Source organism: Tyto alba, unplaced genomic scaffold (genome assembly GCF_018691265.1).
Source record: "Tyto alba isolate M040663 unplaced genomic scaffold, T.alba_DEE_v4.0 Super-Scaffold_39, whole genome shotgun sequence".
Taxonomy (NCBI): domain Eukaryota; kingdom Metazoa; phylum Chordata; class Aves; order Strigiformes; family Tytonidae; genus Tyto; species Tyto alba.
Genome location: NW_024881314.1, coordinates 4,201,025 through 4,228,600, shown reverse-complemented (window position 1 = coordinate 4,228,600; position 27,576 = coordinate 4,201,025). Strand labels below are relative to the sequence as shown.

At 37.5% G+C, this 27,576-nt stretch overlaps 1 protein-coding gene across 1 annotated transcript in view; it reads right to left on the bottom strand.

Annotated features, from left to right (window-relative positions):
* SMURF2 (SMAD specific E3 ubiquitin protein ligase 2) overlaps window positions 1–27,576 on the bottom strand; it is a 66,578-nt gene that overhangs the window by 6,561 nt on the left and 32,441 nt on the right. Inside the window, exons 4-16 of the mRNA XM_042802344.1 lie at window positions 21,856–21,989; window positions 20,603–20,668; window positions 16,587–16,671; window positions 15,190–15,273; window positions 13,612–13,814; window positions 13,355–13,439; window positions 10,480–10,638; window positions 5,916–6,126; window positions 4,286–4,389; window positions 2,674–2,788; window positions 2,064–2,242; window positions 1,449–1,586; window positions 1,111–1,231 (exon numbers count right to left, since the gene is read on the bottom strand). Of these exons, the coding sequence (XP_042658278.1) occupies window positions 1,111–1,231; window positions 1,449–1,586; window positions 2,064–2,242; window positions 2,674–2,788; window positions 4,286–4,389; window positions 5,916–6,126; window positions 10,480–10,638; window positions 13,355–13,439; window positions 13,612–13,814; window positions 15,190–15,273; window positions 16,587–16,671; window positions 20,603–20,668; window positions 21,856–21,989 (1,684 nt within the window). The remainder of the gene's footprint in view (window positions 1–1,110; window positions 1,232–1,448; window positions 1,587–2,063; window positions 2,243–2,673; window positions 2,789–4,285; window positions 4,390–5,915; window positions 6,127–10,479; window positions 10,639–13,354; window positions 13,440–13,611; window positions 13,815–15,189; window positions 15,274–16,586; window positions 16,672–20,602; window positions 20,669–21,855; window positions 21,990–27,576) is intronic.

The following is a 27,576-nucleotide window of genomic DNA, read 5'->3' as shown; positions in this document are numbered from 1 at the left end:
AATTCACATTTGAACTCAGTATTTATTTCTGGAGCATAGCTAAGGGTGTTTGGCTGCTCCAACTCTAGACCCTCAAAGACATCTTGTTATTGTCATACCGCATTTAATACAAAATCAGACTTCTCTCCTGATGAAGAGCTTTCAGCACATCTAAAATGTAGATCCACAATGGATCAGTTTATGCTCAAAAGGAATATGATTATAAAGACATTTTCTAGTGACTAAGAACACTGGATCTTCCCCTTTCTTATTCTGCATCTGCAAAATGATTCTGGATTAACGGTATGGCTGGTTCACGGCTGTTAAATGAGAATATTCAGGCTAAAAGGAGAGCAATCACTGACCTTCTAGTACAGCAAACAGAAGAAAGCATGAATAATTTACTCTGTGGCCATTTTGTATGGCAAAAACCTCAGCTCCACAGCTAACAGACTGTATTAGATTTCAGTTTTAAAACAAGCTTGGGATCTATGGATTTGCCTTGAGAGGATATTGTTTGGATGCTGATCTTGATGTTTTGTAGCACATTTGTTGGTGACGGCACTAGACAGCTCCTTTCCTTATGCTGTATTTACAGGGCCAATTTAGTCTGGCATAACTCACCTCTGCAAAACCACATGGCTGCCTGACACCAAGTCAGTGCAGTGCGCTGGAAGGGCTGGGAGCAAGTGGTAGGAGGTGGAAGGGAGTGACAGCCTATTTTCCTGGCAGCACTGAATTTAATATTGTGAAACTGCACCGTGAGAAATATGCACCACCACCTCTGCTGCAGTCACGCGCTCTGAAACAATCCGAGGTCACCACAGTTACTTCTCAGTAGGTTCAGCTGGATTTCCAGGTATAGGAGAGGGTGTCCTTTTCTACCACTTCTGCAGTTGCTACGAGATGTTGCCTTGAGAAGCACTCTCCTAGCTCTCAGTGGAAGGTACGCGCAGCCTCAGTGACTGCATGACCTGGTAACCCCTTATGCTAACTGTATTTCTTGCAATAGTGCACCTGCAAACCCCTAAAGCACTGGGGATACAACTTCGTACGTTACTCAGTCTCAGAAGAATGCCTCAGGCTTTTATTGTTACACTTGACGACATAACGTAACATTAGTGGACTGACCTCTAACTCTTTCTCATCAAATGTCTTCAGCAGATGTTGTGGGATTACTTCATTAAATCCCTTCTGTAGAGCCAGAAACTGAGCTTCAATTCCTCGTAAAAATCGCCAGTTTACATAAAGTCTGCAAGCAAGTGCAAATTGGTTTTGTGAAAGATGTATTCAAATACAATAAGCCTGCAATTTATCCAGCCAAAAAAGAAAAGGCCTTACTGACACACCACTGCCACCACTGCACTACCACTTGGGAAAAACCAACAACATAACACTGTCGATTACTTCAAATAAGTTCCTCCCCATCATAGGAAATAGAAAAAACTTTGGAAAAGATATTGATGTACCTGACATACTCCTTCTTATTTTCCTCTGTCACAGGGATGCTTTTGCCATTGGGTTTCAGTTCATGTTGAATAATTTCCCCATATGCATTGTGTTCTACACAGAACGTGTGGTCCAAGACTCCGGTGATATCATTCTCACTGGTGGAAAGAAAAAAGCAAGTGACTCAGTGAAAATGTATTCTGCAAATATAGTACAGCTGTAATATATCTGACAGACATCATGATGTAGTTTTTCAATAGCATTTCAAATTACTGCTTGGAAGCAAAAGGTGAACATACATTTTTACTATGTTATATTTTTAAACCGTTACAAAAGTTTCAATGTTATATTTTAATAACATGTTACTGTTAATAACAGGCAACATTAGTAAGTTAAAATTAATAAATTGAGCACTTCACAGCTCAATAATCATTCATCTCCTCCCTGCTCCCTCAATTTGAATACCTTCAGCATGTTAAGCCTTAAAAGAAGCTGAACTGTGCATGAAAGATGTTTCTTAGATCTGCCTGAGCAGGAGATCAAAATACACTTAATTTCAACTGGATTTAAGAACATTATCACATGTTAACCAAGACAGAATGCTAACATTATAAGATGTAATACATAGTACATACAGTATCCAGACTAAGCTGTTATGAAGATCAGGGTCAACCAATTCCATATCATCCAAAGTAATTGGCTTCCCTAGCAACTGCTTATAGAAAGGCAACGTGAAGCCCCCATCAATATAGTGTCCATGAAACACAGCCATCCCCATTATCCGTCCAACAAAATGGAAATACGATAAGTGTTCCTAGAATAGAAAGAAGAGACTAAGCCATTCAGCTAAATAAGACCTCCAGGTTATATCTGCTGAACATGAAATAAAATTTCAATATAAAGAAAAGAAAAAAGACAAAAACATATCCAGAACTTTTTGCTTTGTTTGTTTTTATACACAGCACGTTGAGTATATTGCTTCCAGTCCAGAAGTCTTACTACTAAGAATCAAAATAAACTTAATTTCTCCCAAAGGAAACATCAATTGACATCTTAGAAAATTAAGAACACATTTGAGAAGTTTCTTTGATCAGTACTAAAAAGAAATTATCATATTATTGCACAAATTTGGCCTCTAGCGATACTAATGTGAGAATTAGGTTCCTAAGTCTAGAACACTCTCCAGATGTATTGAATTTCTAGTCACAAAATGATCATTTACACAACTCATGTTACCAGTCATACCGGGTTGACTGCAGAGTCTGGGTTGATTTGCAGTGTATAGATATCATCTCGGGAATATTGGAAGAGACCATAATACGGATTCAACATTTCATGTGACAATAGGTAGAGCCACTCCCTGAAGAAAATAAAATAATTTATTGTATACTTTAGACAAATGCATTCCTACACTGAGAATCTTTTCAAAATACAATGTGTTTTTTTAATCTTACTGTTCAACATAAATGTGAAGGAAGTTATCTCTGAACATGCTTAGATAAAGCTCAAATCAGAATTGTTTTTACTGGCTCAGTAACTGCACAGCACCTTACAGCTGATGTATTTCCCAGCTTTCCAAGATTTTTCTCCAGGTTAATTATTTCCAAGAGAGCTTCTAAGACAAGACACTATGTATTCTATTGACTCAGAGATGTTCCAGTCAAAGCTTTTAATTAATATAAGCTACCTTCAGATAACAGTTATATTTAGTTAAGGTTTTAATTACGTGTTCACCAATCAGTAAATAAAGGTCTAAGAATTGGGATAACAGTAAGACTTTCTAGCCTGGTCTTCCTGCATTTACGTATGGAAGATGGCAAAGCTTCCACAGCATACAGACTGGAAACAAAACCCAGAAAAATACCAGCAGATACTTTGGCAAATAGTGCACAATAGCATCTGTAACTTGTTTATTTTAAACACTATTATTATCAAACGATTAATAGTAATTGATTCAACAAGGTTGTTTTACTAGTTATGGCTATTTAGTATGTTTAAATGCTTAGGAATGGATGCAGTGAAAACTCTATAGGCCATTTGCAAACTCATGAAAATACATGCAATGCACCAGCCCAGGTCCCAGGGGACACTTGCCATAAACCAACCTACAGATGCAGAAGGTGGGCTGTTGGGGAGCATCACCTGTACTTTGAAACTAATACTAACGGTAAAAAAATGCAATGCAATGCAAACAATTAATATGCCTTAATAAATCAACACTCATTTAGAGAGAATAGATCTATGTGCCAGAGGTGAAGAACACTGTCCCTGAAGTAAAGCAACATCTGTGCAACTGGCCTAACACGGCAATTCCTAACACTGTTTTAAAACATGAAGAATTATCTTCATACAATCAGTAAATGTCACTTTCTATAAGCAAGTGAAAAATAACCTCAGACTACTGACAGACTCAAGTTGCCTACTAAATGCTAGTTTTTAACATTTTGCTTCAAACAGTAGTGACGATTTGCAATAAAGCATATTTTTTTGATCAAAGTTCTGCCACAAAGCTGAGTATTTAGTGGTATAAATTCTCAGATACCCAAGCTTTACTAACTAAAGAAAAACGTGGTAATTTCAATAGATACCAAAAACCTGTCTCATGTATATGATACATGTCTGATGCAATCTGTAACCTGCATTTTGATTTATTTCCAATACATTAGTTCTTTTTTGATGCAGTTTTTCCTTTAAAAGACTATCTGAAAATATGTATTGTTCTGACATAGAATCTGTTACAGCAATAAATACAAATAAAAGAATAATATAAAAAGAAACAAAGCTGATAGAAGGCTGGTTTAGGATTCAAAGTGCAGGTGTAGCTGGCAGGGGCAGAGACAGAGGATGAACTGTTTACCTGGCAACACCTCCATAATCAAGGCCTTCCTCCCCACGAAACTTTATCATTAATCGTTTCCACAGGTCTTTTGGCCTCATCTTCATGACTTGTCTGTAAGATTCCTGTAAACACAAAACACTTATTAACTACTTTTTACAGAGAAAAGCTACTACTGTTCATTAGAAAATAAGGGAGTGTCAGACTCTGAGTCCAACTGGGATACTATTTTCCTATATACTAACCAGTTTCTCAAATCACAAACTGTTATTTAGTTTTCTACAAATGTGTTAACACTTGTCAAATAAAAAAGATATGTGAGAAGAATCACCTTTCATAAGATTTCCAGAGGTGTACAGTGATCAGACCATTCTCTCTCATTCTCACATAACTTATAAAAAATTAAAATCTGTGTCAGTAAACTCCTTTTATTTTGCATAAAGGCTCAATTTTTGCAGTCTGAAGAACCAACAGTGGAGCTTCTAAGTCTGGGTATAACACGTGTGCAAACCTTCAAAAAGCGTCTCAAGAACAGAAGCATCAATGTCATCCCAGTACACTTACAACATTATTCCTCTATCAATAAGACTTCACAAAGAAAACACAAAAAGAAAGCTAGAAGAGGCAAAACAAATGCTAACTTTTAGAAAGGAACTAAAGCAAAAAAAAAAAGTTTAGTTTTTATTTATGTCCACTATCAGCGCCTCAAACTTTGGCTTTGCAGAACAGAAGAGGTAGGTGTGTCTGGGACCCAACATATTCATCTTATTCAGAACAAGAACATAATAATTTTCACTGCAGTACAGCAGCCTTTCCTCCCTTTCTTTTTCAGTTGATTATGAACTGATTTGACTGTCTCCAAAGTGAAGACCAACACAAATCTTTCTTGGCTGGGAAAAACTGTGACAACACAGTGGGGCTATCATGTTTGTGGGTGGGATAAAAATGCAAAAGGGATGGGTGATAAAGTTCTCAAGACGACAGACTGTTCTCCAGAAAAAGCCAACGGATTATAGTTTAATAAATTCAGCAGATCATTGTGCTGAATAATGTCACAAAATAAAATGGAGATATCCCACTGTGGGCATCTCTAGTCATTCAGAAGCCTAGACAATTCATAATATCAATCTCATTCGGGGGGGGGGGGGGGGGCGGGGGGGAAATCAAGCAGAATTGAGGTAGATGCTAAGTAATCCAAACTCCAAGGATGCATGCTATTCAACAGTAATTTTACTTAAGTTACAATAGATGAAAGATCACTAATAATTGTTTGGTTTTCAATTTGTAGCATTCCCTCTGTAACAGACATCAGTATTCTTATATTCAAGGAAGAAACGAGACAGTATCTTCAGATACATGAAATGCTTGGACTCCTTCCTCAGTCCCTGACACAGTCTGTACCTCTCCAGCCACAGGGAAAGCTTTCCTCATTTTTCTTCTTCTCTACAGGGTAAATACATCTACTTTAAGTACACAGCTGTTCTTAACATTCCCTTGAAATGCTTCCTCTTCCCATTCGCCACCGGTACAATTCCAGCTTTAATTCCAGACCTTCAAGATTTCATCTAACTGAATGACTTCTTTAGACAGTTACGAACAACCCTCCACCCCTTCCCTCAATGTTAAGAAATGGGTCAAATTCTCAAATTACCTCAAAAATCTCTTCCCTGGAGACCTCAATACGACAATGGCCAGCTTGAGGTTGCTGCTGTGACAGCTCTTGCCTCAGGATCTTGAGTTTCTGCACTAGGTCTCGCTTGTACCTTGGCACAGTCAGACACTCTGCCTCATCTGGAAGCTGACACAGGGACACTACCTGCTGCTGCTGCTGGTGTTGCTGATCTTTAAGTTGATTCTGGCGGCTAGAAACAAACACAGCTGTTTGCAGATATTCAAGACATACGTCCCTTCTATTTTCTTCAGATGTTTCTTAAAGGTTAAGTCTTTGTAACTAAACTACTTACAATTTACTATATTATTACTGTGATTATGCTAAAAACGTCTGGGTCTAGCAAAAAATAAATTCAGAGGGATTTTATCCTGACTAAAGACATATGCTTCTGTCTGTCTTGGCAACTATCAGTTGTTTTTAGGGTTTGTTATTTCTATTAGTACTACTCTACAAAGTATGTAAAAGGTTACAGCACTATATAATAAGGTATTATCCACACAATTTTACTGCTAAGCTGCTGACACTGAATTTCTCAGATACCATTTCCATATTTCCTTTGCCTGTTTTGCCTTCCTCCATTTTAAAATTCAGGGTTCTGCCAAACACTATGCCTCTAATCTACAGTCAATACCATAGTCTGTTTTAAATGGCTTGTCTGAAAAAGAGTAAGCTTACAAAAAGATGTTTGTACTGGCAGCTTGGCAAGGACCTTGTCCCTTGTACCTGGCCTAGTCTGGACCACAGGAATGTGGGAGTTCACATGTAACTAATTGGCACAGATAAACAAGTATTTTTACTAGCAATTCTAAGAGATTTTGTAAATCTAACTTCTTACTAGGAGAAGTAAATTAATCATGTTGCAGAGTTATCCTTGCGTGTTGTTTCTTGTACACAACATATAGATATTTTTATAGCTTTTTAGTATGGCATTTCCAAACAACACAAAATAAAAGCTGTATTTTACCTAAACCATAGGAAGAGTATCTCTGTGTGGAACACACATGAATACCCTAAATTTACTGGACAAATAAGAAAGGTTATTCAGAATGTTTTCTGAGTAAGAACTTCAGAAATAAGCAATTCAGAATGTTTTCCAGTGGAATGTTAATAAATTGATTTTTTCAACATCAAGGATCAAAAAATATTTGATGGAACCAAGCACAGTTTTAATATCTTTTAAAATTTCAGCTTATTGTCTGTTTTGAAACAAGGTCTGCTAGAAAGCTCTCCTGGCCAACCAAAAAATCACCTCCAGCAGGCTTTCATCACAGGAACATTCAGAACTGGCAATTAAAAAAGGGGTGGGGGTGTTCCCGGTTTGCCTTGTGGTTCTGAACAGCTATTCTGTCATTTGCAAAACTATTTAAAGGAATTTTGCACAAACCTCCCTCAAGGGAAACTTAACACCAAGTGACCAGGAAATCTTTATCAGTAGTCTTACAAGCCTAACATTTAGAAACCCCTGCAATGGCACACATTGTCGATTACTTCAGCAATAACTCAAAACTTAAGTATTACCACCTCCTTACTCCCAGGGTCTAAGGAGGGCATAACGCACAGAAATCCTACTTTGTTGCTATGTCCTAGGATGCAGAACTTCAGAAGTTAATCGGTGTTTTTTCACAGTGTTATGGTGTTGCTTCCACTGTTGTTTTTAAACAAGGCTACCTTATTTGCAAGCTGATCACGTTGGTCTTACAATAAACTACTTATTAGTTATTTTAAGTCATCCCAGAGAAACCAAGTCATTACAGTAATTTAGACACACACACTCGATGTGGTTCCAGAATATGGCTCTATGTCATTTGTTCTATGTGCCTGGTAATTTCTTTTTACTTATCATCAATTTAAAATATTAATCTCACTTAAACTGTATTTACTTGATATACAAATTAAAGCAAAACCATTGTTCTATCTTCTGAACTTTCTAATTCCGTAAGGACAAGCATGTGAAAATATTTCTTGTATATGCCTACCAGAGAAGGTCCTAATTATATACTAAAGTGAGCATATATTCATATTACCTTCAAGAGTAAAAAAGTCCACAGTCCCCTAACCACAAAATTAGTCAGTGTCAGTCTTAAAGAAAATGTAATTTCTGAAATGAACATGAATTTAAGATCTATGCGTTAATTTAAACTAAATCTAAAAAAGGGCACTAATAGGAGGAGAAAAATAAAATGCCACCCTTCATACTAGACTAAAAATAATCAGTGCAGTATTAGCTCAACAATCAGCAGTGCTTAAAGTAATTAAATCTAATTTCTTAGTTTGTGTTCACAGCTGAATGACTATCCTTGATTCTTTACAGTGCTTTGAGGATATAGCTAAGTACTTTTCAGGTGCCATAACTATCAAAACCTATCACAAACTCTTGGTCAATATTTTAAAACAGAAGTGGGTAACAAGTGTGATTATTTTCTTAACTTATGTCATCATCACTGGAAGAACAAGCTGCTTTACTCAGCTCCATAGAAAATTCAGTATCACCAAGAGTAAACTTTTTGTTACACCTTTGAACCTAGAACACTATGACACCCATCCCACCCAAATACTAAACCTATTTCTCAAGATAATTTACAAAATGACAGGCCAAAGGCAAACTACTTAAAAAAAAAACAAAAACAAAAACAAAAATAAAACAAACAATAAAAGAAGGAGGTGGGCTTGCGGGGAAAACAGACGAACAAACAAAAAAACCCCAAAACCTTTCAAATATCCTGTTTGGTGCAATAAAAGAATAAACACCAGAAAAGATTTATCAGGCAGCAGACTTTGCTGATGACACTGTTGGTTGAATTTCTGAAATCCTTCCCTAATGAAAGACAGATGTACAAATGAAAATCTTAAGCACACTGTGGTAGTACTTTAAAGAAATGCATGAACTTAAAAGAAACTTAAAGAAATATTTCTGTGATTCTAGAACTTGACAGTCAAATTAGATTTTCCAGATAACAAAGCTAGTTATGTATTTGTCCTCCACAACACATGTAGAACTGGCCACTACGACTCTACAACAATTTAAAAACAAACCTACCTGTGAAGGACAGTTTTATGAATGTAGTCCAGTTAAATTAATTTTCTACAGTTTAAGAATTGCACTACTGTAGCTAAGGGGGTCTGAAGTTTTTCTTTGGATAAAATACCTTAATTTGAATGAATTTAATGAACTTCTCCATGTTTCTAGCATGAACATGCTCCTCCACTGGCAAATTTTTTTCAAGATCATGTTCATTTGAAACTACCAATCTAAATTCAGTTAAAATTAGTAATTATTTCTTTGTTTTAAATAGAAAAAAAAAAGAACCAAAAGTGGCTTGATGCAGGAGCTTATTAATGTTCTGCAATGTATACATATATAACCAATGATTTCTCTAAACAAAATTCATATTTGTCAATATTTAGACTCTTCTCCCTCTCGGAGTGTTAAGTTCAAATGTGTATTGGGCAGACAAAGGCTAGCCAAACTTTATGTATTACACAAAAGATGTTGACCTCCTGGATATTACTTTCCATTCCTCGGTTTTATCTTTTCAGTGCTCGTTCCCATTACTCTTTCCTTCAGCTTTTCTTCACAATGATTCACTTCCTTAAAAGGACTACTCCTCCTACTTACTCCTTGCCCAGGGCTGCATGGCTTTCTATCTAACCAACTCTTCATTGTTTCTTCCACTTAACACCTACTCAATACTTGACAGGTGTTTTCCCAGAGTATTAAAAGGTGTTAGTATGAGAAACAATAGAGTCAAACCCCCAAATAGCTTGGACAAACTGATAGCCATGTCTATGGAAAGTTTAGTTGCTTTTTGGTTTCCATTTTTAGTAGAAAATCCCCCAGTGTGAAATGAGTGCCTAGAGAATAAAAACAAGACCCAGAATTCTTGTGAGTTTCCCCTTCTCTTTTTAAAAGTGCAATATGAAAATGTGATATCAAAATACTAAGGCAGAAAAAATACAGTTCCTATTTTACTTTATTATTTTTGTAAAAAATCTGACTTAAAATATTGGGGTCTTACTTTGTGAACATCTCAACTAGTCTTACTCTAAAACTGAAGGTAGGAGCTGAATTGTTTCTCCTTTATTCCACGAGAATGGTTGGGCACTTGTGCACCCTTGCCTAACTCATCAGTATTTCACACCATGTGCTACAGAACGCAACCTCCTATTTTGAAATAAGTTCTCCATAACTGAAAACAGTACGAAGTATAAAGAAAAGGAAAGAAAGTGTCTCTCTTGCTGTCAAAAAAGTCGATGCACCAATCTCTTGCACTGGACAGCACTTGCTTCCCCTCCTGCTGCTCCCAAGTCCCGGCATCACAATAGCCACATTCCTGCCTAAATGCTGCTGGAGATTTTTGTTCCAAGAACAATCAAACTTGTCTTTGCTATGTAACACAGTAAGTTGGTAGTGTTCAAGAACACGCTGCTACACTTTAAGTACTACTGAATGGCAGAATACATCTTGATGTAAAATCTAACACCCCTCAAGAGTCACTTTCTTTCCTCTGTTACACTCAACACGTGCTGGAGACTTTAGACTTACTTTAAGACTAAATGCAAGTTAGCAGATAGCCGTGGATCTGTAAACTGCGTTGTCCTGTTGTTATGATCAACAAAATAAACTCTGCCTGTTGCTGTATTTCGGATCTCCCATCCAGGAGGCAGTGGACCAAGCTCTTCACAATTGATGTTGCTAAGATCCCTGTGAAAACAAATATAAAATGAAAAATACCTCAGCATTTGGCCTCCGAGCCAAACAAGCGTAAATGTAACAGAACAATTCCATGAAGTCTGAGAAAATGTATTGTTTCAGAAACTTGATCTGTTCAGCTGGAATCTCTACTCCCAAGGTGCAAGCCCACCAAAGAAAAAACACACACCCCAGAACACATGCCGTGGGGAAAAAAATTCTTATCAAAAACCATTTTTAAAAACTAACTTCAGATGTTAATACAGGCTTAAAACAAAATAAAGACCATTACCATATTTGCCAAAGTGGAATTGCAGTTCTGCACCAATTCTGACAGAAAACATTTCTAAAACAACATTAGTCATGTAAGGAACTCTGAATCACACTTTAAAAACTCTTACAAAACAAAACTATATTTCTGAAGAGTTCTATTTTCCATGAAGAATTATGCATGGGATGTGCATATGGCACAGTTTTGCCCCAAGAACCAATTGCTAGTGAGAAGCAAACAGCTCTCTAACAAAATATCAACAATGACTCGGCTCTGCACTGAGCAATGGAGAGATAGCTTAATGGGTCTCAAGAAAATTCTGCTGAAATTAGAAAGATGTATATTCATTCCAGAGGTTCACTGAAAACAAATACCAGTCTTCAAAAACATACACTTACTGACTGTTCATGTATATAATTCACATCTCAGAAACACCTTTAAAAAGAGCTGCACTTGACAGTGTGAGGTAAGTCTTCAGATCTCCCAGTATCATGTGAGTTGAGGGGAGGAAAGAGCCGAGGGACAGAATGGCTGAAAAGATGCCTTCTGCAGGGACTCAAAAGGCTGAGAAGGCACTAATGGAAATACAAGGCTCTGGGATTGAACCTCTGCTGATATTACCCATAAACACACTGCTGCTGAACTGTAGGGCTTACTTCTATTAACTAAAAGACTGTGGCATATTAGCATAAAAATATAATATTCCTAGAAATGACACAAACTCTCATTCTCATGCAAACAGCCAAGTTTTGTTCTCAGAGACACTCATGCAGATACTGCTGCCACACCTAAGAGCAGTGCTAACTTAGACTGCACATAAAACTTTTGCACTGCAAACTTAAGGATTAGATCTTAGTATATTTATTTTTTTTTTTAGAGAAGTCCAATTTCTAGTTTTGTATAATACACAAATCATGGACTTCCTAATGCACAACTGCCAGCTGTATCACACGCTAAAGCCTACAGATAATGCATCAAAGCAAAGTATATTCTTGTAACACAAAAGTAGTAGTAAAACCAAAAGAATCATTTGAAAATGCAATGAAGTTATGGCCTTGAAGCACTTTGTCTTTCCTGGGATATCCATTTCCATGGGAGTGAGTACCAGCAGCAACCAACAAAGTTGCTACAGTTCTCATAAATGCCAATACTGGCTGCCAATTTCGAACTACACACACTGTTTTACAAACACTATCCACATACTTTAGGATGCAATAATTTTCAACAGGATTTCTTATTTTTTTTTAAAGAATAATCAGAAGCTAACAATAATTTCTGTTATCCTTTCAAACACATCGAAAAAAAAATCACACGTACAATATGTACATATGTGCATCATGTAAATAAGGACACTAAACTAAAAGGACACAATATTTATTTTCTCCTAAGTGTTGAGACAGCTGCAACATAAATAGCAGTTTGAGTATTTTAATCACAGGTTAGTCTCTCTCAGCTTCTCCATCCATTTGCCCCTCTCTCCCAAGTTCTTTCCTGTTTATACGTTGCTAGTGAGATGCTTGGAAGCATATATGATTGCTCGAGGAATATCCATGTTAAAGCATTATAAAGAAAATAAATATTCATTTCTGTTCTGTAACAGGAAGCCTGCTGTAGAAAAGCTTGTGCATTTTTAGATGTTTGCTACCATATTCAAATGTAAAACACTCTTTTTTTTAGCTCATTTTTAAAAAAAACCCCTACATCCTGGCACTTCAAACATAGTTCACCATTTCTACTTGCAGGCTTTTTATCATCAGTGTCTCCAATCAGTTGCTTAAAAATGTACCAAGTCTCCCATTCCTTGAGTAAATTGCATTTGGTAGTCTGAACCTGGGACGATAATTCTCACAGACAAATAAATTTAGGCTAATTCAATGATGAGACTGTAGCTTACTACAAATAGTAGTAAAACATACAAGGGGCATCCACTAGATTTTCCAGGTTTTCCCCTTTGTCTGCTCCTTCATCAAAACTGATTGCATGTCTAACCTGTTTGTCATGAAGTTTGTTCTTCATAAACATATGCTGCCAGTTTCTCAGGTCTTGTTAACTTCCAAAGCCTGAATTAAAAACCAAAACCAACCCAGTTTTCACTGAAGAACCTTGATAAATCTAGATTTTTGAAAGTGCTCGGATCCTACTTTTTGTTTCATTGTTTTTGCAGAGTATTAAAACCTGGAGTTAGCTATAATTAATATGCAAGATCTAGAATCAGTTAATTATACCTGTTTTCAAAACACCACTGTAATTTATTGATTGATTTTCCATCTATGAATTAAAATAACAATTTGAAGAACTGAGGAAGAGAGACTAATTTATTTTGATTAATGATTTGTTAAAATTATGTATTAGGGGCCAAGGGTCAGAAATAGAATATTAGACAGATAAAACTCTGAGGAGAGTACTGATTAAACTATTTTGATTTGACACCTTAAGGATACTTGCATCGTTTCTTACCTAGGTACTCTTGGATCATGCCATGTGCTAACACCAGTCTGAGTATGCAGAAAATAGACCTGACCTTGCTGAGTCGTCCTTTGCTCTGTGAAATTAAGATAAATTAATAACTAGAAGAACAAAAAATGCAATACAAAAACTCAAAGACTGATTTCCCCAAACTAAGGAATCAAAAGGATCTTCCACACAAGGGGAAGACACAACCTATTTTCCCAGTTTCTTGGGACCTACAATTAAAAAAAATTTAATTTGCATACCATATCCTTCAGGTAAATCAGGAGGAGTGTGCAAGTGTGTCCTGCTCATGTAGTTTCTGTGCCTCTGTGACCTGACTCTCCTTTCCGCCAGCCGGGGATCCGACGTCTGCCCACAGGTTGCACCATTGGTTCCTGTAATTGGAGTGTTCTCGTCCACAAAGCAGCTCAGTGGCCTGCCTGGACTGGAGTACTCAGATGCTGGCCTGTGGGGAAAAATGTGAAAATTGCATTGCTGACGGGACACAGGACTACACAACACAGTTTGTGGAAGCTTCACCTAAGGGCTCTCGGAGTATCTTTTTGGACAGCAGAACTGAGCAGTTGACCTGTTGAGGAGGATACCTCGACAACAGGCAGAAAGCTGCTGTTCTGCACTCACTGCTTCATCCCGGGGTAATTAATAAACCTCCTCACCTATCTTTGGGTCTGACCTGACACTTAGTATATGATGCTGCAGGATCATGATAATATCAAATGCTCACATGAGCAGTTCCCACCTTAAACAGAGTGCTGAGGGTAAAATTATTTTACTTTTTTAAAATGAGCAGCATACAGCCCAGACATCTCACCTTGCCTTCATATGGCCGAGGAAGTTATCAGACCTTGTTATTCCTTTTAATTTTTAAGGAAGGTTATTAAGCGAGGATGGTGAAAAAGGGCTAAGCAAGATAAAATCCAGTTGCTCTTGAGAACTGGACTGCAAGAGGAAACACTGAATTATGTGGGTTTGCATCTCAGTGCTGCTTTCAAAAGGATTTAAAATGAGTTAAAGGGGGATTGATAAGGACACAGGAAATCCCCCAAACAGATTATATATCTTGCATTTGTTTTTCTTCTGTAAATGTGTCTAGAGCTTAGACTAGGTATTTTAACATATCAGGAAAATTATAGATAGGTAAATTAAAAAGCTGTTCAGTACCTTCACTCACTCAAAAACTGCCAATATATATGAGAGCTGGCAGCATTAACAGTACAGATTATTTTAAGTCAAATATATCCATGCAGAGACTGGAATAATATTTATTGAGGATAGAAGAGAGTCTGCAGGCACAGACAGTCTGCAGAAGAGTCTGAAAAATATGCAATGACACTGTCTACAATTCAGGTAACAGCTAAACTGGTTTGAGGAAGAGCTTTGCAACACATCTACGGTTATTAGAAAAGGTGATCATGATAATTTCAAAACATGCTCTGTAGCAATCAGCTTTAAAAGTTCTGGATTACATGATCGTAGCATGTCCATAGACAGTGTCTGTCAGCTATTCATGATCTCTTTTCTCATGCCTTACGATGTCTGCACATTGTAATGTCTCTATTTATACAGTTCTACAAGAAAACAAAGATGCTAGTATTATGGGAAGAATAAAAAAAAAAAATCTAGTCAGAATGATTCTTCTGAATTAAGTATTAGGCAGACAGAAGGAGTAGGATGTTAGAGAAGGAAAGCATACAGCATTTGTAGAGTGACTTGGAGGAATGCCGAATAGCCCTGTTAGAGCCATTTAGAATTGCTTGTCCTCAGCACTCGTGGTCAACAACCAAACTTCATCACATGCAGCATCCGAAATAATTTCTCACCGTGTTGGTCGCTCCCACTGAGTCGTTCGTGTAATATGATTTAAATACTGGATCCTTCCAGAAGCAGTTCTCCGCTCCTCCCACCTTGAATTCAGACATTGAGAGATAAGGCAATGAGTGGTATTTCCAGGAAACCAGGGCACAAAATGTTTCCAGTGTAAATGCCAACTCAGGAAGACTTAAACTGTTATGAATCATGTTAGCTGAACAAGGTAACAGGAAACAACTGAAAGTTCAACTCAGAATTGATTTTACATATTCTTCACTTGGAACCAGGCATATAATTAACAATATCACACCTTCATGTTCAATAACTATTTGAATTCTAATTAAATCCAAATAGCTATATAAAGAAACTTATTCAAAACATCATGTTTAATAATGCATTTTACTTCTTTTGACCACTGATTCTAATAAGTGCTTTCATAGTATCTTCACGCACTACTTGCTTTCATTAAAAAGTCACCTTCAAATAACATGACTTTTTAATTATTACTACCTTTGCACTCCAAAATACACAAGGTTGTACAGCTAGCTTTGCAGTTACACAATTAAGTAAGCACTATTTATACCAGGAACATTCTGAAGTGAAAATTTAAAAGCATTTTCAAAAATGTTTTTGACCTCTCCAGACTCCAAATTAACAAAAGAATGCTGTTTAGGACCTAGATGATAATTTACATTTCAAAATTCATCATCTGAAAAATCAGTTTCTCCTGTCTTTACCTGCCAAGAATCACATTCAGAAGGTCTGTGTTTGCTCTGAAAAAGTTGATGACAGCACCAGAACCTAGCACAGAGCATTTTTCTGTATTCGCAAAACTGTTTTAGGTGTTAATGATGTCATTAACTCTCACAGGGACAAATCAAAATCTCAAACCCAGCCTTTGGCAGGTAAATACAGCAAGAACTCAGGCTCCATTACCTTTTCCAATCATGTTTTCTTCACTGTGATTTACATGGAAGAAAAAGCGATCCATTTTCATAATAGCGTATACCTCTGCACAGTGCTGTAGAAGGCAGCCAGGCCCATGTGTTCACTACCTTGCTATGAAACTACTGTATGGATAAAGTCAGCTTGCTGGCCGTGATTTAACATATTAATTTATCAGTTCTATAATTTGAAAGACATATGTTTTCTTAGAGAAATATATTTTTGAATGCATTTACTCATATATGCTACCTCCAGTTTTCCAAGGAGAAGCAAGACAAGGGTCAAACTATTAACTGTTCTGTGTATCCTAGCTGGCTTATCTCCTGCTCCTAAATTCAAAACTGTAGAACTCTGAGTGCAAGAATAAAAATAAATTAATGTATTTGCAGTAATGACAAGTCAGTGTGCAAAAGTCTGTTGTATTAACTGTATTTGTATTTATGTCACAGTGATGTCAGCTTACCCATCTGGTAAATCATTATCAAATAACCGACTGCAATCCACAACTTGTCCTCCTGTGCCTATTCGGTCTCTGGACTGAAGACTTACTATTAAGATAATAAAAGAATTATTAAAGATGGCACATCTGAATGCAAATTACAGTTATAGTTGAAAGAGAAATGGTACAACTTGGAGGACGAAGCTGAGCCATGTTCTGGATATTTTTTCCTTCCCACAAATCAAAGAGTTACACAGAAACAGTGTATGTTTTCATACATGTAATTCCCTATGTCTTCAAAAAAGTTTGCTTAAAAAATATGAATGTAAGTTAAGGCAGACAAAGAAGTTAACTCTGAAGCTGTCATTAACTTTCCTCTGCAGGAGATGGACTGTGACTCCTGTCTGGCGGCAACAGGGTGTTTAACCTCACACAGGGCTGGGACTGCAAGCAGGACAGTGCTAGTGCCACACTTCCACTGCTAATGGGAAAACTGCTAATACAGCTAAAATATGAAATTCCTGGGTGTTTCTGACTCCTTATGTATTTTGTGTACACATGGAATTCAACACACGCATGTACACACACGCAAAAAAACCCACCAGGTAAAATTCAACTGCTAGAAGCACTACACATTTGGTTTACTGGCTGCTTTCAAACACCAGTGGTAAGAAGTCAAATGCAACTCCCACACAAAGCAGTGCTCAGCATCCTGAAAAGCCCTTACTGCCCTCAGCAAAACTGTATTACTTTTTTTTAATCTAATTTTTATTTTTCACATGTTTCATTGTAATGGATATTTATGCCTGAAGCTTTTCTACTACAATTATGAAAACAAGATTTTTTTAGGCAGCATTTATTCCCAGTATCACAATTTGCAAGTGTCCAATATGACAATTTATGACACTTGTGTTCCTGTGGGGTTGGGTGTTGGTTTTTTTGATGTTTTGTTTTGCTTTTAACAATAAAACGATTGCTTAAAAAGCTAAATACGTGCTGTGGCACGCGTTTCTGGAGGTGGCAGTACTGTACCTCTGGACAACTCTCTTCAAGTCCTATTTATGGATGCAGTGAAATAAACTTTACACACCTTAATCCAGACACAAACAAACTTTTGTCAAGAACACAAAGTTAGAAAAGATTTAGTTGTACTGGCAGTTTTTGCCAGAGTCCAAATTTTCAACAACATCTTTTGAAGCTTAGGATTTTCGGCCTTCAACAGACCAACACAGTGAACCCTGTAGTACCTGCTTACTTTATTCCTAATCAATATTAACTCCAAATCTTCCATGGACACTAATGTTACAAAGCACCTTCTTACAGTGAAAGACTTGAATTTAATTTCAATCAAAACAAAATCTTAGATGATATATTTATTCTGCAACAAACCCATACATTACAAGTTCACATTGTTGCATGTAGGCAAGGTTTGGCAAGCAATACACACAGACAAAAATGAAACTAAACAAAGGCAATTACCTCCTCTTTGCCTATGTGAGGACCAAAATTTGTGCACGGCTTCATTTTGTAATGAGTAAGGACTCATTTTTTCTGCACCGCCACATCAGAAATAAAATGGTGGCACAGAAGAGAGCTGCAAGATTAAGACACAGTTCAGGTGCCCTTTGCATCCACTACTCACAAGCGTCCCCTTTTCTTCCCCCCTTTGAAGATAACCCCAGGTATTTAAGATAAAGATCCCCTTGCTCGCTGTCCCAGATTATAAAGGCATACCCACTGTGCACTTGATTTGAAAGGTTATCATCTGCTGAAGGTATCAATTACATTTTAATATTGTTTTCCAATCTTGCATAGCCTTTTAATTTAAGCTAGTTTATCATTAGAAGGACTGAGAATATATTTGTAACTTACACTATCTTCTTTCTTACTTTTAATCAAGATTTCTCCACCATGTAACTGCTGCAGCGGAATTATCTAGTTTTACTCAGGCTCATTCACCCATTCAACAAAATTGCATTAGCAAAGAGAGATTAAAGTATAAGGTGATTAATAACAACAATTTAAATTAAAAAAGACAGGAGTCTCTGGAATCTTACCAAGGATGCATTAAATTAAAACACAGCCATGAGTGAGGAAACCTGACATTTCCGATAACAACAGCAGAAAGCATAACATACAGATTTGTTCTCAGTCTCCGCTGTAACTGGCAAACTGTATTTTTTCTAGGTTCAATGCATAATCAAGCAGCTCCTGCTAATTAGGGACAGCCCCAGCATCACACCAGAAGATCTAATGCTGCTTTGTCTCTACTACTTTTCATGATCATATCAGGTTAAGCCAACTGGTCAGTCTAGCTGATGTCCACGCTGCTGACTAGTTATCTCTGACAGCTAGTTGTCTCTGAAGAGTATTTGCCATGCCTACACGGCACAGCATTCATCCCAGGCTTCCCATCTGCCATCCCAATAGCCTTGAGACCTTTCTGCTTTGGGGTGGGTCTGGGGGTTTTTTGCTTGTTTAATTAACGCTCGCATTCTCAAGTCATGATGACAAGGATGCATGTTGCATACTCTGGAGGGCAGCATGAGAGCACGTCATGGTGTGAGGGTACAGTCCCTGCTAGTGTCACGCCTGAAGGGCTGTAATGGGCAGAGTGGATCTCTGCTGCTCGGAGCAGACCCTGAACAAGCTCTTCTGTCAGCCAACCTCAGTTTCCTCTTAAAAGGAAGCCCACAAACAGAATCACATGCGTACAGAACGGATAATCAGGGGACCAGTATACTGGAGCAAAACCAAAAGGCAAACTGAACTGACAACGGAACACCTAGAAAACAAACACCCTAGAAATATGACTGTTTTATCCTTTACTCTTCTGTGCAAGCTCACGTGGAAAATTGAATATTCAAGAACGGTCTGAAGTGTCAGCAATGCACTTACAATGCCACATTTCTACCATCATTTGACTCTCCTGTGCCACCTCACTCTTATCTTAATACTGTGCAAACACTTGCAGATCAGATGCTAGACAGATGGTTAAAGCACATAAAGTGGTAAAGTCATAGGTACTATTCAACAGAGCACTTTGAGAAAAGCAAACAAATGCACTGAAGCCCTTATTTGCTGACTGATATTTCAATAGTTTTCCCTGACCAAGAATGCTGCTTGGTTATTATTTGAACTAGGAATTGAACGTAAAATGTAAAACTGAGCATACAAATTCACTTTTATTTCCCCCATATCCAAATACTCTCATTAAAATATTGCCATAAAAATAAAGACCTCCTTATCCTGACCAACTTTTTCTTGACTTAAGTGACCTACTAGAAATGCTGTCTTCTGAAACAACTTACAATGCACCAAAAAGAGACTGTTTATGAAGTTTTTTGCGGATGCTTGTTTTCCAATATGCCAGCTTCTTTTTAATTCTTAAGTTATTTAAGGTTCATGAGTTAGCAGAATGACAAAGCACAGTTACTGCCAAGATTGGTGACAGACTTGTTAATAACCCGTGAAAACACAAAATGAATTGACCAAGTCATCCCAGACATCAATTCACTCCTGTTACAGCAAGATGTTTTAGTCTTTTGCAAAACCTACAGGAAGCACAGCTTTGCTGGAACTCTTGATGGCCAAGAAATTTGTAGTCAGTTTTTCACAGGGAGTTTAAGTTCAAACTGTCACCATTCTTTACAGTGAAACTGAAAACATTCAAAATGAATTTGGTATTATCTATAGTCTTATTTGTCCCAACACTTATAACAATATTTGAAGGGGGTTGTTTGTTTGTTTTGTTTTGTTTTGTTTTTTTGGGGGGGGGGTGGTTTGGGTGTTTGGTTTTGTTGTGTGTTTCTGTGTGTGTTTGTTTTTGTTTTTTGTTTGTTTATTTTTTTTTCCCCCTTAATTCTCTACATGCACACTTCTAGCTTGAGGTCCAAATGACTTTGGTACTAGACACTGAATTTGGGGGAAAAAAAAAAAAAAAAAAAAAAAAATCAATACAGAAAACTGACATCAAGGAAGGGTATTTCTATAACTACTATTATGCCCTGAGAGAACTAAAAGAGAAAAACCTTACTTACCTACTATCTGTCCTCTAACAGTATCATTGTCATTTGGCCCAAGCTTGCACAGATCCAATCTCTGATCTACAAAACAAGGACACAAAGCCTAAGTCATACAATATTTTGCTGCCTTTGAAAGGCATACTGAAGTACTATCAGAACAAAATTCAGCCTAGAGTGAGATAGTTAAAACTTCAAGAGATGGGGGAAGTGAAACAAAACTAAAAATCTTCAGCCAAAACTCAATTTTTCAGTTTTAAATCAGAAAACAAGACTAGACTACTTCTGCTTTAACGTTTTTCCTACTTCACAAAGCTCTTTTGATGAATAGGAAATGACATGATCCTAGACTGGATGTCTAAAGTGACTCTAACAAGTATTTTAAACTCTCTTCCCTTGTGAAAACCAGCCATTGTCATAATGTGCTTCCAGTTCAACACTCACATTAGTACAGCACAGAGCTAACCTGCAGCATCAATCCACATGTTCCGCACTAAACAGAACCTCACTCAACTGAACAAAGCACAATGCACTGAAGTACTGATCTAGGGAACAAGTATTTAAAATTGAGAAGTTCAGTTATGCCTTTCATCACCAAGGAACCTGTCACTGAAGTTAAAATCACAATTCTTCTCTACAAGCATGTCACCTTTTTTTTTTTAATTATGTGTGTAGCCAAGCACTGCTTTTCCATCACAGCACACCAAATTTTGTTTTGTTCAGCAGTAAATGGATAATGAGAAAACAGCATCTTACATGTTAATGAATGTTTCAAAAAGTAAATACGAAGTGCTCAAAGTGCTATAAAGCATTTGATATCTTATGACAACGTTTACTATTTAATTTTGAAGGCCCATTAGTTTTTAAACTACAAATTTGGCTTCAAGATACATTTACCCTTTTGTTTACCCCTTAAGACTTGCATTTTTGAAGGTAATAAAAAGGTAATTTGGAAGTAATTAGAATCTGTCTTCCTTTGGAACTCCAACACAATAAGTTCAGTCTTGACAGTCCGCAACCAGACTATGCCACTGAAGTTACCACTATCTACGGTAAGAGGCAAAGGAGTTGAAAAGCCAGAGGCAAGTTGCGTTCTCTAACCTACTCATGCTATCCTCAGGCACAAAACATCATTACAAATTACCAAACTAATTGGAATACAGAAGCTTTATAAAAAAACAACAAAACCCCACTTAACTGTCACTTTTCAAAAGTCTATGCATGCGAGTTTGGTCTGAAAGAAAAGAAACTCTAGTCTTTAGCTTACTTACAACCAGTGTCTTTAAGGCGGTTGATTGCATTTGAAAGAAGTCTCACACAACCCAGAAAACCAGCTCCCTGCTTTTTATGAATTTTCTTGTGATTCCACACACTGATTGTTATTGAATCCGACTTTCCAATATATCTGAAAAATGTGGAAAAACAGTATTGTGAATGGCATTTACTGAATACTTTGAAGATGCTCCAGAAATCACCTTAGGGGAAAAAAAATTATCAACCATTACATTAAAAATTTAACACGCACTGTATCAGCAAGACCTAGTAAGTCATTTTCAGATAAGATGTACACATTATACTTTAATGAAAACATGTCTTATGAAGGAGTTTACTTGCATACAAACTAATCTAAAATCCTGATTCTGGACAAAGGCATTAATGTGAATCCAAAGTCTACTGAAATCTGTTTAAAACAGGAACAGGCTCCGGGCTAGCCCGGTGACCACATCTCTTCAAGCAGCTACAAACATGCTCAGATTCATGCCTATGCTCAGCCTAACCAAAGAGAATGGCAATGCTGGTGGCAGCAGGTGTTTGGGAGCAGCACTAGCAGGCAGAGTGTTTCAAATCCCAGGTCAGAAACTGTCAGTTTAGCATCCCTTTGGAGCACTTCATCTGCCGCTGCTTTTCAGGCTACTCTCCCAGCCACCCACCAGCAGCACAAGCCACCCTCACAGAGCTCTTCTGTGCTCGCAGGGGAAATACAAGGCAAACCTAGGTTACACATCTGCGGTGAACAATTTTCTGGAAAGCCAATTTACTATTAAGAAAGCTTCAGGAAGGCCCCATTTATAACATACATTACATCTTATGAATGTGACCCATTACAAAAAGTTAATACAGTATCTTAGTTGAGATGTGCCACATTCCCCTCCTGCTCATGCGTGGACTGCCTCCTTGCAGCATTACCACGGAAATGCTTTGCAAAACCTAAATCTGCATTTCACCGACTTGGGGAAACGTAGACATTGCAGGCTGTTTTATTTTTGATTTTTTGTTTGAAGCTTTGTTCTTCAGAAGCAATTACTTTGTGAGCTAGTTTTTGTTTTCAAAACTTTCAGAGGACAACTTCAAAACACTGAAGATAAATCACCAATTGCCAATACTGAATTATTACAGTTATTTCAAGTTGAGGAAAATTAATTTGTAACTATGGCTTAGATCCCAAGAACTGCTTGTAGCTTTCCCTTCCCAGACCACAAATTCTGGCCTTCTGCAGTTTATTTCCAAGCATTTTTTTGTTTGGTTTTAAAGGAAAACTGATCAAACTCAACCGATGTCTTAATACATCTCCCTCATTGTCCGAGACCTTATTAGCTTTAAAACATCGTAATATTTTCATAAAGATAGAAATGATACTGTCAAGGTTGGCAAACCAAACAATTGAACTAACTGTTATGGCTTAAAATTGCAGCTGTGATCGGCTAAGTTCTCAATTAACACTTCTCCCATTTTTCCTTTTCCAAAAAGCAGAACTTTGACAACTTTTTTTCCCACCTGCAGACAGGGACTGACTCAAGAAGTAGAAGACAGAAAAGCCTAGCTGTAGGCACACACCCATGAGCATGGTTTAAAATAACCAATGCACCTTTAAAAAAAAAACTAAACAAAACACAAACTTCACACAGAAAAAACCCAAAGCTTTTTGAATAGTAAACTGATTGCATAATATAGGTCAGATTTTTGGCCTTACAACCTTGACAATGCCAATTTTGCATAAAGGAACGAGGGATGAAGATGGGTATTCACGTGCACAGTTGCAGTCTACAATGTTTCATGTACTTAAAATAAATTCTTATGAGAACAAGTTAGGTGCACTTAAAAATAAAGACTTATCATGACCTGTCTTGAATTTTCCAGTTTTCCTTGTTGCTTTAAAAGAGTCAGAGGTATATGGTTAAACACAATTTCATAACAGAACAGTTTGAATAATATGTAGAACAGCTGAATATACAACACAGGTTCCAAGAATTACTGTAACATTTCAGGGTGAGGTTCTCATGGTTGAGATGCAGACAGTAAGCCATCCATAGCAAACAGGTGAGGACTTCTATATTACTACTATAACCTACTGATTTTTGCACCAGAGATCCTGGCTGATTCACACATTTAAAGGAAATAAGCAAGACAAGCTGCATTTTCCAAATAAAAATGTCGTCTGTTTTTTTTCCAAAGGACGAAAAGAAATAGTTCAGTAACTGCTAGTTGGCTTTATAGCAAAATGTTTCATCTATATTTCTGCATAATTTCAGGCATGAAAATACATGGCTGTGTTTAGAGTGAAGGTAGGACAAGCTGACATTTCCAATTCATTTGGTGGATAAGTTACATTTGTTTTACATCATCTGGCAATAAAGTTCCAACATAAAAGCCTGAGTTAGGAATTTTATTTGTTATTAAAAAAGAATGTTCCAAAAAAGAAATTGAGTAAGTTAAAAAAAAACCAAAACACAAACCAAAACAAAAAAAACAACACATACACAAAAAAAAAAAATGGAAACAAAAACCCCATTTTGTTGGATGCTTCTCTCTTCCTTCTCATAAAGTTCTTGGAGCTTTTTTTTTTTTTTTACTCTACTCTATCAGATCAACATCTATTTCACAGTTTCAGAACTTCAACAGAGATAACAGGATTAGTATTAAGTGGAAACCTGGAAATTCAATTTCCATATACACGTTGTTAACTCACATATTTCCTGAATCTGTAAAATAGGGCTCTGGACAAGAATTGCGTGTTCAGAAATTTTAAGAAAAATGCCTACTCTTAGCACTTTCACTTCTAAACAAAAATCAAGTATGTGCCATACTGGAACCCTCTAAAATACTTTAATAAAATTTTAAAACACAGGAACAATTGTTACTTTGTCTAAATAGAATTATCTTTGCCAAGGTGGTATTTCCTTCTGAGCTTATACACTACTGAGGAAGGTTTGGTATCAAGTGACTTTTCATTCCCATGGCATTATATACACTTTCCCTGAAGAGTTCAGCTTGGTACAGAAAAGCAGAATGAAGCAAGTGGAAAAAAAAAAAATATCCTGAAAAAAACCACACCTCTTCCTGATCACAATCCAGATGTACTCCCTCCAGAAACAGAGAAAAATGCAACATCAAGAGGTATGAACTCAGGCTTGGAAGCCAGGAATTCCCTACTTCTAATCCATGCTGTCACACAGACTCTTTTTATGACCTGGACAAATTATTTCGTTTGTTTCTCCATTTTCCCATTTCTGAAGTTTTTCTAATAGCAGTGTTCTGCTTTGAGATATCAGCTGTTCTCAGGCTGGGGGAGAAGAGCGTGTGAAGAGACATAATGAAAATTATCATCCCAATTTTTTCTCTTCTCTCTTCCTTCACCCTGACACTGCTCTCGTCTCTGGTAGCAACTGAAGGGTGTTTGAGCCTCCGGGATGGTCAGAAGAGAACCAGCCAGGGGCTGCGGCTCAGACAGGAACACAGCAGAGACACGTGGCACCGACCGGCTGCTCCCTTCCCCTCCCCACTGCTACCCAGCCCAATGTTGAGCTGAGCCTACAAGACACTGTAAAAGCAGCTGCACCAAACAAAGAGCAAGCAAAGTGGGCTTCTACTCCAGATCCACCTAAGAAGTTCAGCAGACTTGTACGCCTGATGTGCTTGAGCTGGAATGTCCAGATCTGCCAGTGTGGTCCAAGCTTGACCCAGAAGTGCTTTTGCCCTAAATGCAAAGGACATCAGCTTCATCAAACTGGTCTAAACAACCAAGAAGGCAAAGCTGTTGTAAGGAGCTGTTTGACAGCTCTTTATGAGTTTAATCTAGGATGGGATTGTCTGAAACCAGCACCAAGCAGAGCTGATGCCTTCTCTCCCTAAGAAAAATCCAGGAGCATTAGCAATAACTAGGCAAAGTAGAGTTGGAGGGCTGGGATAGAAAGGTGATGCTGCCAGGGCAGCACAGGGGCTTGAGAACGTGAAGGCACCAAACAGCACTAGAACCTGCAGTGAGGAGATTCTGGGAAGAGGAGGAGTTGCAGAAGTTGGGTGAGGTTACATCTGAGAGGTATAACAAAGGAGAGCAATGAGTCCATGCTAGAGCCTAGAGGTCCAGATTTGAAGGTCACAGAGTAAAGATGGGACCAGGACTGGTGGAGATCATGGTACAAATATTTTTTAGAGATAAATAGGCCATATAACTTGTTATACCTTAAGGGTAGAGGCTGCTGGGGAGGGCTGGAGTAGGCTAGCGGGCACAGGTGAGCGTGGGAAGGCTGCAGGAGAGATACAGGCTACCACAGAACAGAAGAAAGGGGAAGGAAGAGAAAAAGGCTATTTGCTAAGTTTCAGAACTGCTGGTTTCAGGTAGTGTTTAAATGCTCTGAATGTGAGGTCTGTAAATGTGTTAAGTCGGGTTATTCAGAGCTTTGGGGAAAGGCCTGAACAATAGGGAAAACACAAACAAGACTAAAAATAAGGAAGGAGAATACATCCAGGGCAAGCATGGTATTTTACTGACATTAAACTGCATCCAGACAGCAACTATTTGGCAGTTTCTTTCTGGAAAACCTCCCAGATTCCCCCCTCCCCCCACACACCCATCTAGACTGAAGAATCGAAGCAACAAACTAATTCAGCAGCTTCCTTTCACGCCAAGATCTGAATTAAGAACCACATAAGGCAAAAGCAAAACCTTTTTTATTCTTTATGACACTGCAGACGTCTTTGTAAAAAAATTCTTTACAACAGAATACCTATTATGCTGAATCAGGTTAGCAAGCCACAAAATTCCCTTAGAATTAGCAACTTAATTCAGACATTACTGCATAAATACATCACAACAGATTCATCTTACTGTGCCATTTGCATATGCCATCACATGATAGATGAGACTGTTAATTAGTAGCAGCATTAACTTGTTATATAAATTCCAGGCTAGGGACACTTCAATCAACCCAACACAGCCAAGAGACAGTATTACTGCACATAAGTTTATTACTGTCATTTAAAAAACAACAGAAATCTTCATGGTAGGAAAAAAAGTAGGATTTTTCTTTTAAAAAATTCTCCATAACTGCACCTTCCTCCAGTTGATTTCCTACGCTGCATGGTGGCAGAAGCAGGCAAGCTGCCACTGAGACTGCATCTGTTATGCTTGGTGTGCAAAGCATTTCCTGGAACAGTGGAAGCATCATAAGGCATAGACTAGCATTCCCATGCAAGGGTGTGTAGTTAGGGTAAACGTTAGGAAGTTAAAAAAAAAAAAAAAATTATTTTCAAAGGATGAAAAGAAAGATTAAGTCCTGTAATCTATGAGGTTTGACATCAGATGCTTAGCAGTAGGACAGTTACTATTCCTATTATATTATATTATAAAAGCCCAGCAGTGAGTTGTATCAGAGGGATCTAATGTTTTACTACGATTTTAAATAGGAACTGAAGACTGGGTTGCTGATGTTTACAAATGGAAATAATTTTCCATAGAGTAAGGAATAACAGGCAAGACAAGAAAAGGAGTTAAATGATTATGAAGAAAATTTTGAGAGGAAGAGGATTATTTTCAAATTACAAGGCTTGACATAACGCTAAATTTTACTTTTGATTAGAAATGCTGTGCTTACTTCTACCATCAAGGAATTTAACTGCCAAAATCAAGCAAAGTAGTATTCCCTACAGGACAAGTAATTTATATTGAAAATAATATCCTAACGAAATAAAACCTAGGTTTTTTAGGTATCTTC